This window comes from Bos indicus x Bos taurus, chromosome 8, assembly GCF_003369695.1.
Source record: "Bos indicus x Bos taurus breed Angus x Brahman F1 hybrid chromosome 8, Bos_hybrid_MaternalHap_v2.0, whole genome shotgun sequence".
Lineage (NCBI taxonomy): Eukaryota > Metazoa > Chordata > Mammalia > Artiodactyla > Bovidae > Bos > Bos indicus x Bos taurus.
This window is the reverse complement of record NC_040083.1, coordinates 74,586,162-74,596,399: the sequence shown is the minus strand read 5'-3', so window position 1 is coordinate 74,596,399 and position 10,238 is coordinate 74,586,162. Positions and strand designations below refer to the sequence as shown.

General features: G+C 47.1%; 1 protein-coding gene across 3 annotated transcripts in view; it reads right to left on the bottom strand.

The window, feature by feature from the left end:
* EPHX2 (epoxide hydrolase 2) overlaps positions 1 to 10,238 on the bottom strand; it is a 71,209-nt gene that overhangs the window by 31,907 nt on the left and 29,064 nt on the right. For 2 of the 3 annotated variants that reach the window (XM_027549991.1, XM_027549993.1), the window contains 3 exons: positions 6,349 to 6,423; positions 961 to 1,056; positions 369 to 447 (listed from right to left, as the gene is read on the bottom strand). In XM_027549991.1, coding sequence (XP_027405792.1) covers positions 369 to 447; positions 961 to 1,056; positions 6,349 to 6,423 — 250 coding nt within the window. The remainder of the gene's footprint in view (positions 1 to 368; positions 448 to 960; positions 1,057 to 6,348; positions 6,424 to 10,238) is intronic. The other variant, XM_027549992.1, reaches the window with a different exon arrangement.

Here is a 10,238-nt window from a genome sequence, read left to right as displayed (position 1 = left end):
CCACCAGGCTCCTCCATCCATGGGATTTTCCAGGCAAGAGTACTGGAGTGGGGTGCCATTGCCTTCTCTGGAAAAAGCTAGATGGTACCAATTACACTTTATACCCTCACTGACTCACAGGAGACTCCCTTGGGGGCACAGACGGCTGAGTTTCTTATATTCATTCAGAGTATGAGGACCAGAGTCATCTGGGGCCCAAAGTGCACAGACATGGACACTGCAGGAACTGGGAGGGGATGGGGTAAGTCAGACCTCCTGGAAGGGCTGCCTGCTCTGACATGAGACCAGGGGAAGACAGTACAGTTGGAGAGCTCAGACAGTCAGAGGGCATGACTCACACAGAAACAGCTGTAAAACAGCTAACTCACCAGGAGGAGCAGATGACTCTCCGTAGCCTTTCATGTCCACAGCTAGGACCCGGAAACCTGCCTGGGCCAGAGCAGGGATCTAGAGCACAAACATTTCAGAACCCCTCTGGTGTGGTCTCATTAGTATTTTTTGGACACTCCCTCTTTGCTTCTTATAAATGGCTTGATTCTAAGTGCCACATGATACTACCTGGAATCCTTGCCATGGGGTTGGAATCTCACTGGGATGGGGCTGCCATGGATGGTGGTAGGGTTTGTACACTGCACCTACTGCGACACGAGAGAGAGTAGCTTTCCTAGTAAAGACCTTGCAGATTTTTATAATCACTACAGACACTTCCCAGCAGGTGGCATAAAGCATCTTGAGGAAGTCGACCTTTATGTAATCTGCAAAGAGATTATAGGAACTAGCAGAGCTCTGAGCTCTGAAGCCATCTCCAACCCCAATATTTCAGAGATATCACGGTCATCCTTGGGAGACGACGCTCCACAGCAAGGTGTCAGCTTCTTAACGATAGCCAAGGCTGGGTCACACTGTCTAGATGCTTCCCTCCCCTCACCTGACCGTGGTGTTTCTCCCAGTTTCCCTTACCTGATACCTCCAAGAGAACCAACTCTCAGGAAATCCATGGCAGAGGCACACGACAGGGCCAGAGCCCAGCTCCACAAAATGCAGACGCACCCCTGGCTGTAGAAGAGAGAGGGGAACAGGGAGTGATCACAGCCTGCAGGCCAGAGGGAACCAACACCTCTTCCCCAGACCACACGGCCATTTCAGTATGCTGCCAGATCACTTGCGCCTGGCCTGGCTTTCTCAGCGAAAACCCCCAATGTTAGAAGAAAATGTCTGAGAAGAGACAAATGGTCAAACTGTGCAACAGAAATAGGCAGCTTCACTGGAACAAGAAAAGCATGAAAAGAAGATCATAATGTCAATCCCAAAGAAAGGAAATGCCAAAGAATGCTCAAACTACCGCACAATTACACTCATCCACACGCTAGTAAAGTAATGTTCAAACCTCTCCAACCCAGGCTTCAGCAATACGTGAACCGTGAACTTCCAGATGTTCAAGCTGGTTTTAGAAAAGGCAGAGGAACCAGAGATCAAATTGCCAACATCCACTGGATCATCGAAAAAGCAAGAGAGTTCCAGAAAAACATCTATTTCTGCTTTATTGACTATGCCAAAGCCTTTGACTATGAGGATCACAAAAAACTGTGGAAAATTCTGAAAGAGATGGGAATACTAGAGTACCTGACCTGCCTCTTGAGAAACCTGTCAGGAAGCAACAGTTAGAACTGGACGTGGAACAACAGACTGGTTCCAAATAGGAAAAGAAGTACGTCAAGGCTGTATATTGTTACCATGCTTATTTAACTTATATGCAGAGTACATCATGAGAAACGCTGGGCTGGATGAAGCACAAGCTGGAATCAAGATTGCAGGGAGAAAAATCAATAACCTCAGATATGCAGATAACACCACCTTTATGGCAGAAAATGAAGAAGAACTAAAGAGCCTCTTGATGAAAGTGAGACAGGAGAGTGAAAAATTTGGCTTAAAGCTCAACATTCAGAAAACTAAGATCATGGCATCTGGTCCCATCACTTCATGGCAAATAGATGGGGAAACAGTGGCTGATTTTATTTTTCTAGGCTCCAAAATCACTGCAGATGGTGATTGCAGCCATGAAATTAAAAGACACTTACTCCTTGGAAGAAAAGTTATGACCAACCTAGACAGCATATTCAAAAGCAGAGACATTACTTTGCCAACAAAGGTCCGTCTAGTCAAGGCTAAGATTTTTCCAGTAGTCATGTATGGATGTGAGAGTTGGAATATAAGGAAAGCTGAGGGCCGAAGAATTGATGCTTTTGAACTGTGGTGTTGGAGAAGACTCTTGAGAGTCCCTTGGACTGCAAGGAGATCCACCCAGTCCATCCTAAAGGAGGTCAGTCCTGGGTGTTCATTGGAGGGACTGATGTTGAAGTTGAAACTCCAATACTTTGGCCACCTGATGTGAAGAGCTAACTCATTTGAAAAGACCCTGATGCTGGGAAAGATGGACGGCAGGAGGAAAAGGGCACAACAGAGGATGAGATGGTTGGATGGCGTCACTGACTCAATGGACATGAGTTTGGGTAGGCTCCAGGAGTTGGTGATGGACAGGGAGGCCTGGCCTGCGGTGGCTAATGGGGTCGCAAAGAGTTGGACATGACTGAGTGACTGAACTGAACTGAATTGAAGTGAACGTTGGAAAACAAACTGATTTTGCTTTCCTCCCTAAAAGGCCCTCATATCCTGTCAGGGTTTCTGGTACCATATGTATTGCATATTTTAAACTAGGGGCTGGGGCTTTCCTGGTGGTCTAGTGCTTAACAATCCTACTTGCAATGCAAGGGACACCAGCTCCATCCGAGGTTGGGAGGATCCCACATGCCACGGGGCAACTAAACCCGTGCACCACAACTAATGAGCCTGCACTCTGGAGCCCAAGAGCTGCAGCTACTGAAGGCCGTGCACCCTAGAGCCCATGCTCTGCAATAAGAGAAGCCATGGCAACAAGAAGCCTGAGCACCACAACTACAGAGTAGCCCCCTGCTTGCTGCAACTAAAGAAAGCCCTCGAACCGCAACAAAGACCCAGCATAAACAAAAATGAAATCAATTAATTAATTAAAAATAAAGTAAACTGGGGGCTGCTCTCGTGCAGGGCATAATATTCAGATGAAGGTGCAGAACACCGTGATTGTTACGTTAAAAGCCGTTTGTCTCTTGAATATGAATTTTTTTCCCCAGCTCTGTTATACTTCTGGTCTTTGGTGGACTACACAGGTGTGCCTAAGACTGCTCGGGCTGAAAATCCACCTTCTTCTCTACTCCTTGGCTTCTGCTGACATTTTCCAGGCCTCTCCCAACCTCGCTGCAGTGGGTTTGGCCGTGTGACTTAGCCAGTGCTGCCTGAGTGCAAGAGCCCTGAGTTCCATCTGGGCCATAAACCTCTCTCGCACCTGGTTCCCCCTCGCTTTTTCTATCTGTACCCGAATGGACTGGACTGTGAGGAAGGAAGAACCTGCAAAAAGAAGAAGCCTGGGTGCTTGAATGACTGTGAGGAGAGAGCCCATTCCCAAACCACAACGGATTTCGCTGCCAGACAGAAACAAACTTGGGAGTCAAGCCACTGGAAGTGTGGGGCTACTTATTACAGCATCGAGCCTACCCTGACCATTACAGCAGGGTCTAAGCAAAAGAGCTAAAGCAATATATAGTCAAAGCACCCTATTTTCTCCTCAAAATACATATCTTTAAATTTCTAATGGAAATAAATGAAAAAAAAAAAAAGCTCCATCTTATGGAAATCTACTTGGAATGACTCTATTTCACTGCAGGTCATACAACTCCAGGGTGGGCATTCCAAACTGGAAGTTTCACTCATAATTCCCAATGAGCTATTTTGCTCAAGAAAATATCAGGCTAAAAAAAAAAAAAGAAATATCAGGCTGATGTTTCACAAACTATTTCATGGACAATAGTTGTTGTTGTTGTTGTTTTTTAAATCAGAATATGTTCTATAGTCTTTCCTTCAGTACTTGGCAAAGAAAGGGAATTGAACTTTTTTGTTTAGGCAACAGTTAATATGCATGGGGTCGCTAAGAGTCGGACACGACTGAGCGACTTCACTTTCACTTTTCACTTTCATGCATTGGAGAAGGAAATGGCAACCCACTCCAGTGTTCTTGCCTGGAGAATCCCAGGGATGGGGGAGCCTGGTGGGCTGCCATCTATGGGGTCGCACAGAGTCGGACACGACTGAAGTGACTTAGCAGCAGCAATATACTTTAATTTGTAAAACTTGACTTTTGCATGTAAAATTGTTATTTAGTCGCTAAGTCATTGGACTCTTTGGCGACCCCATGGACTATAGCACACCAGGCTCCTCTGTCTATGCGATTTTCCCGGGCAAGAATACTGGAGTGGGTTGCCATTTCCTTTTCCAGGAATTGAACTTTAAATTCTATACTCCTTTATATTGAAAAATATTACAGTGCTTTTGTTCAGTCAAATGATCCTAACCGCCCTCTGTTCTTAATGGATCTTAACTAAAAGGTTTGTTCTTTCAGCTGAGTAGCTCAGCAAACACCTGCACTTTCCCATCCTTTGAAGAACTTGTTAACACAACTGTCATTAAGCCAGAAATCGGAGATCTATTATTAGCCCACTTTGAGTTTCACTGGCATCAAGGCAACAGTACCCTCAGAGCCTAGGATCCCCAGAGGCCACTACCCCAGTCCTTAAGTTTGGGGTGAGGCCAGAGGAGGTGGTTAGGCAGCTCTGAATCACACTCCTTCAAGGTCAAATAGGAATCTATTGAAACTGGCTGGATATGCAAACATCAGGAGGATTGTGAGAACAAACACTGTCCACTGGGTTGGAGACGCAGGGTCACAGCCCAGACCCCAGCCCCAGGCAAGGAGGCCCTCATGCTGATTCAGTATTAGAGATGAGGTCTGGAGGGAGCTTATGAAACCTTCACCACTCCAGGAGTACCCAGGACCGCACTCACTGATGCTCACCAGAAACGCCCTTTCTCACTGTTCAAATCCCACTCATTCTCTGATGCCTGCTTCGCCACTGAGCCTTATCCCCAGCAATTACATTATAGTCACTTTCTCCATCCCCATAGCACCCATTCTGAGTACCTGAGTCACTGCCAGTAGGGCCATATCCTGTGATGTCACCATGGGAAATATTTTCCTGGCAGACTGCAGACCGCACAAGTCCCGAGGTCATGGAAGACCTCCATTCATCTAGGTTGTTTCTTGAGGTGCCGAGCAAACAGCAATGCTCCCTGAATATCCCTGTGGCTCTCCTCCAAGACATCAGGCACCCCCCCCCCCCCCCACACACACCCAGGTCCCAGACCCGCACAGCTCAGGACACCTGCTCTCTTTGTCCTCAGCTCTCTTCTTTGTGGAGCATGAGGCACAACACCCCATGATCAACACAGGATATTTCAGTTAATCCTTACAAGAACACCAAGACCAGGTATTAGCACCGTCACATCACATAGCTGTGTATACTGAGGTTCAGGACATTAAGAAATGTACACATATGTGTAGACTTAGTAAGTGCCAATGCAGGATTCTAACTGGTTCTTTCCGGCTCCAAAGCAACTGTTGGGGTTTTTTTTGTTGTGTGTCAGCTAACCCATAGCTATACTTGCTTTTTTAGTTTAAGTGGTAACAGTGCCAAATGAAGAAAGATCCCAAAATGAACCTGAGTAGATGTCCCAAAGCCCTGTCCTGTATGCCAACTGGGTCGGAAGTCAGGGCCCCTCTGCACATGGCCTTGGTCTTGCCGTAGCTCTGATCCCTGGGCTTAAAACTGGCCATCTCCCTCTTTTTCTTTTCCCTGCATTTTCCCCAGGACAGGTCTGGTGCCTCCCTGCACCCTTCATATCTGGCTCATGCCTGACACAAAGGAAGGCCCCAATCACACCCTGCCAGATGAAATAATGAAATTAAGTGCCAGACACACAGGATGTGCAGGCCAAGCAAGGCCCCCACATGGCCTGTTGTTTGGTGGGAGTCTGATCACACTGGCCCACATCTGTTGTCAAGTTTTGAGGAATGATGCTTTTGTTGTGTTGTTGTTTAGTTGCTAAGTCATGTCCAATCTTTTTTGACCCCATGGACTCTATAGCCCACCATGCTCCCCTGTCCTTGGGATTTCCCAAGCAAAAATACTGGAGTGCGTTGCCATTTCCTTCTCCAGGGGATCTTCCTGATCCAGGGATCGAATCCATATCTCTTGTATTGGCAGGTGGATTCTTTACCACTGAGCCACCAGGGAAGGTGGATGCTTGTGGGAAAGGCCTTTTCCCTATAAATGGTGGGTGTGCAGCTCCCCAGGAGATTTCACAAATGTACATGGGCTGGTTGGAGAGGACTCGGCTGACAGCGAGAGCGCATGGACTCACCTTTATGGGCACGTATCCATGGGTCATGGTGCTTGGATCACATGAGATGGGCTGGGGGGCTGAGGTTTGGAGAAGCTGAAAGTAAGAGACACACAGTAAGGGAGATGGCTCTGCTTCTGTCCACAAGACCTCTGAGTTCACAAAGTATTGCAAGACAGCCCCAAGTTGTGCCATGGACTCCTGAGCTGATGAGGTGACTGACCTACTGGCCCCCTCTCCCCTCGGGTCATAGCCAGGCTTCACTCCCTCCATTTCCCCTTGGGTCAGTGGAGTCTGATAACTGAGTTCTGGCCAATGGGTAGCAGACAAAAGAGTATGGCCCATGCAACTAGAGGTGATCATACTGAGAGAAGCAACTCAGAAAGAGAAAAGACAAATACCATATTGTCACTTATAGGTAGACTCTAAAATACACACAAATGAACCTATCTGTGAAAGAGAAACAGACTCAGACAATAAACAATAAGGCCCTACTATAGAGCACAGGGAACTATATTCAATGCTGTTGTGTAGTCGCTAAGTTGTGTCTGACTCTTTTGCGATCCCATGGACTGTAACCCACTAGGCTCCTCTGTCCATGGGATTTCCCAGGCAAGGCTACTGGAGTGGGTTGCCATTTCCTTCTCTAGGGGATCTTCCCAGACCAGGAATCGAACCTGCATCACCTGGATTGCAAGAGGATTCTTTACCGCTGAGCCACCAGGGAAAAGATTTTTAAAATGCATGAAAAATAAAAGAAGAAGAGCGTGGTCTGACCACCAGACCTGTGAAAATCCACATGCAAATAATGGAGGAAGTAGACTGTGAAACTGACCTCCTTTTAAAAATGGAAGAGTCTGCCTGGGAATCTGTAGAGGGTGAGACTGGTGGGTCTCCACCTATGCAGTGTTCAGAAAGGACCCAGGGTGAGGTGACAGGGATGGGCAGCTGGGTGCCTCTGACAGTGATGAGGGAGTCAAGACAGCCCCCAGGGCCAGTGTACCCTGGAGTCCTTTTTCTAATGTGTCCCCAACTTCCCAGATCACACACTAGGGGCTGTCTCCCTGATTCCATGGGTGGGGAAGGTGGGGATTTCCTCCACACACATGGTTCTCCCATGTTTTTGTCCAGCTTATAAAGCCCACTCATGACTGATTCCCATAGCCTTTCTGACAGATAAGAGGCACTTCCCTCTTTAAAAAGGAGTGATTAGCATTTTTCCTTACACCTTCCCCATGCCTCTTAGGAGGACAAGTGGGACATAGCTTACTTTCCCTATTATAATAAGGCCGGTGTGTGTGGCTCAGATGTGATGAGGGGATAAATCTCGTAAGTGGGAGCAGCAAGTGGCCACTCTAATCCCAGGTTTGGCGCTTCCTTCTCTGCTGCACAAGGCTTCTGGGCTTTCGGAAAGACAAATCAAGCTTGGGAGAGATGCTCTAACGTTGTGAAGTCATTGTGCTGTGTGTGCTATGCTAAGTTGCTTCAATCGTCTCTGACTCTGCGATACTATGGACTGTAGCCCACCAGCCTCCTCCGAGTCCATGGGATTCTCCAGGCAAGAAAACTGGAGTGGGTTGCCATTTCCTTCTCCAGGGGATATTCTAGACCCAGGGATGGACCTGAGTCTCCTGCATTGGCAGGTGGGTTCTTTACTACTGAGCCACTTAACTTCCCCCAAAAGACCCCTCAAGGCACCACTGTGGTCTGGCTTTGTTTTCACCACATGTTTTGTGCAAAGGAGGCACCACTATTATTGAAGATCTACAATGACTGTGTAAGAGATTAGAAAATATATTAATATATCTCAGTCTCTGCCTGGCACAGAGCTCATGAAGCCCTTTTAAATTCTTAAGTAGTAACAGTGCTCATTGAAAAAGCAAGAGAGTTCCAGAAAAACATCTATTTCTGCTTTATTGACTATGCCAAAGCCTTTGACTCTGTGGATCACAATAAATTGGAAAATTCTGGAAGAGATAGGAATACCAGACTACCTGACCTGCCTCTTGAGAGATCTGTATGCAGGTCAGGAGGCAACAGTTAGAACTGGACATGGAACAACTGACTGGTTCCAAATAGGAAAGAAGTATGTCAAGACTGTATATTGTCACCATGCTTATTTAACTTATATGCAGAGTACATCATGAGAAATGCTGGGCTGGAAGAAGCACAAGCCGGAATCAAGATTGCCAGGACAAATATCAATAACCTCAGATATGCAGATGACACCACCCTTATGGCAGAAAGTGAAGAGGAACTAAAAAGCCTCTTGATGAAAGTGAAAGAGGAGAGTAAAAAAGTTGGCTTAAAGCTTAACATTCAGAAAACGAAGATCATGGCATCTGGTCCCATCACTTCATGGCAAATAGATGGGGAAACAATGGAAACAGTGGCAGACTTTATTTTCTTGGGCTCCAAAACCACTGAAGATGGTGATTACAGCCATGAAATAAAAAGACACTTACTCCTTGGAAGGAAAGTTATGACCAACCTAGATAGCATATTAAAAAGCAGAGACATTACTTTGCCAACAAAGGTCCCTCTAGTCAAGGTTATGGTTTTTCCAGTGGTCATGTATGGATGTGAGAGTTGGACTGTGAAGAAAGCTGAGTGCTGAAGAATTGATGCTTTTGAACTGTGGTGTTGGAGAGGACTCTTGCAAGTCCCTTGGACTGCAAGGAGATCCAACCAGTCCATCCTAAAGGAAACCAGTCCTGAATGTTCATTGGAAGGACTGATGTTGAAGCTGAAACTCCAATACTTTGGCCACCTGATGCGAAGAACTGACTCACTGGAAAAGATCCGGATGCTGGGAAAGACTGAGGGCAGGAGGAGAAGGGGATGACAGAGAATGAGATGGTTGGATGGCATCACTGACTCAATGAACATGAAGTGAAGTGAAGTGAAGTCGCTCAGTCGTGTCCGACTTTTTGCGGCCCCATGGACTGTAGCCTATCAGGCTCCTCCATCTATGGGATTTTCCAGGCAAGAATACTGGAGTGGGTTGCCATTTCCTTCTCCAGGGATACTCCCAACCCAGGGATCGAACCCGGGTCTCCCGTGTCGTAGGCAGACGCTTTTACCATCTGAGCCACTAGGGAAGCCAATGAACGTGAGTTTGAGTAAACTGCGGGAGTTGATGATGAACAGGGAGGCCTGGCATGCTACAGTCCATGGCATCACAAAGAGTCTGACACGACTGAGCAACTGAACTGGACTGAACTGAAGAATGCTCAGAGCATCTTTTGTTCTAATGAGGTGACTCTGGGTGGGTTCCTGGGTGGAGGCTGGTCACCAGAAAGACAAAGCCAGGATTAGAAGCTTGGGATTTTCAGCCACCTCCCATTTCCCCACAATGTCTGGAAGGGGAGGGAGGGAGGAAGGGCTGGAAGTGGAGTTAATAATTGATCGTGCCTACATGAGGAAGTCTCCATGAACATCCACCCAACTCCAGAAGCATGGAGTTCAGAGACCTTCTAGGCTGGTGAAATCCACACTGAAAGGGTAACATGCCACAACTCCAGGGAGACAGAGGCTCCTGTGCTCGGGACCCTCCCAGATCTTGCCCTGTGCCTCCCTTCATCTGGCTGTTCATCTGTGTCCTTTATTAAATTCTTTTATAAACTGGTTAGGGTTAGGGTTCTCCAGGGGATCTTCCCAACCCAGGGATCGAACCTGGGCCTCCTGCATTGCAGGCAGATTCTTTCCCGACTGAGCCACCAGGAAAGCCCGAATAACACTTTATAAACGTGTAAACAAAAGTGCTTCCCTGAGTTCTGTGAGCCACTGTAACAAGTTAATAGATTCGGGGGGTGGGGTTCTGAGACGCTCCAATTTATAGCCAATCAGTTGGAAGCACAGGTGACGACTTCAATGTGGGGTTGGCATCTGAAGTCGAGGGGTCAGTCTTG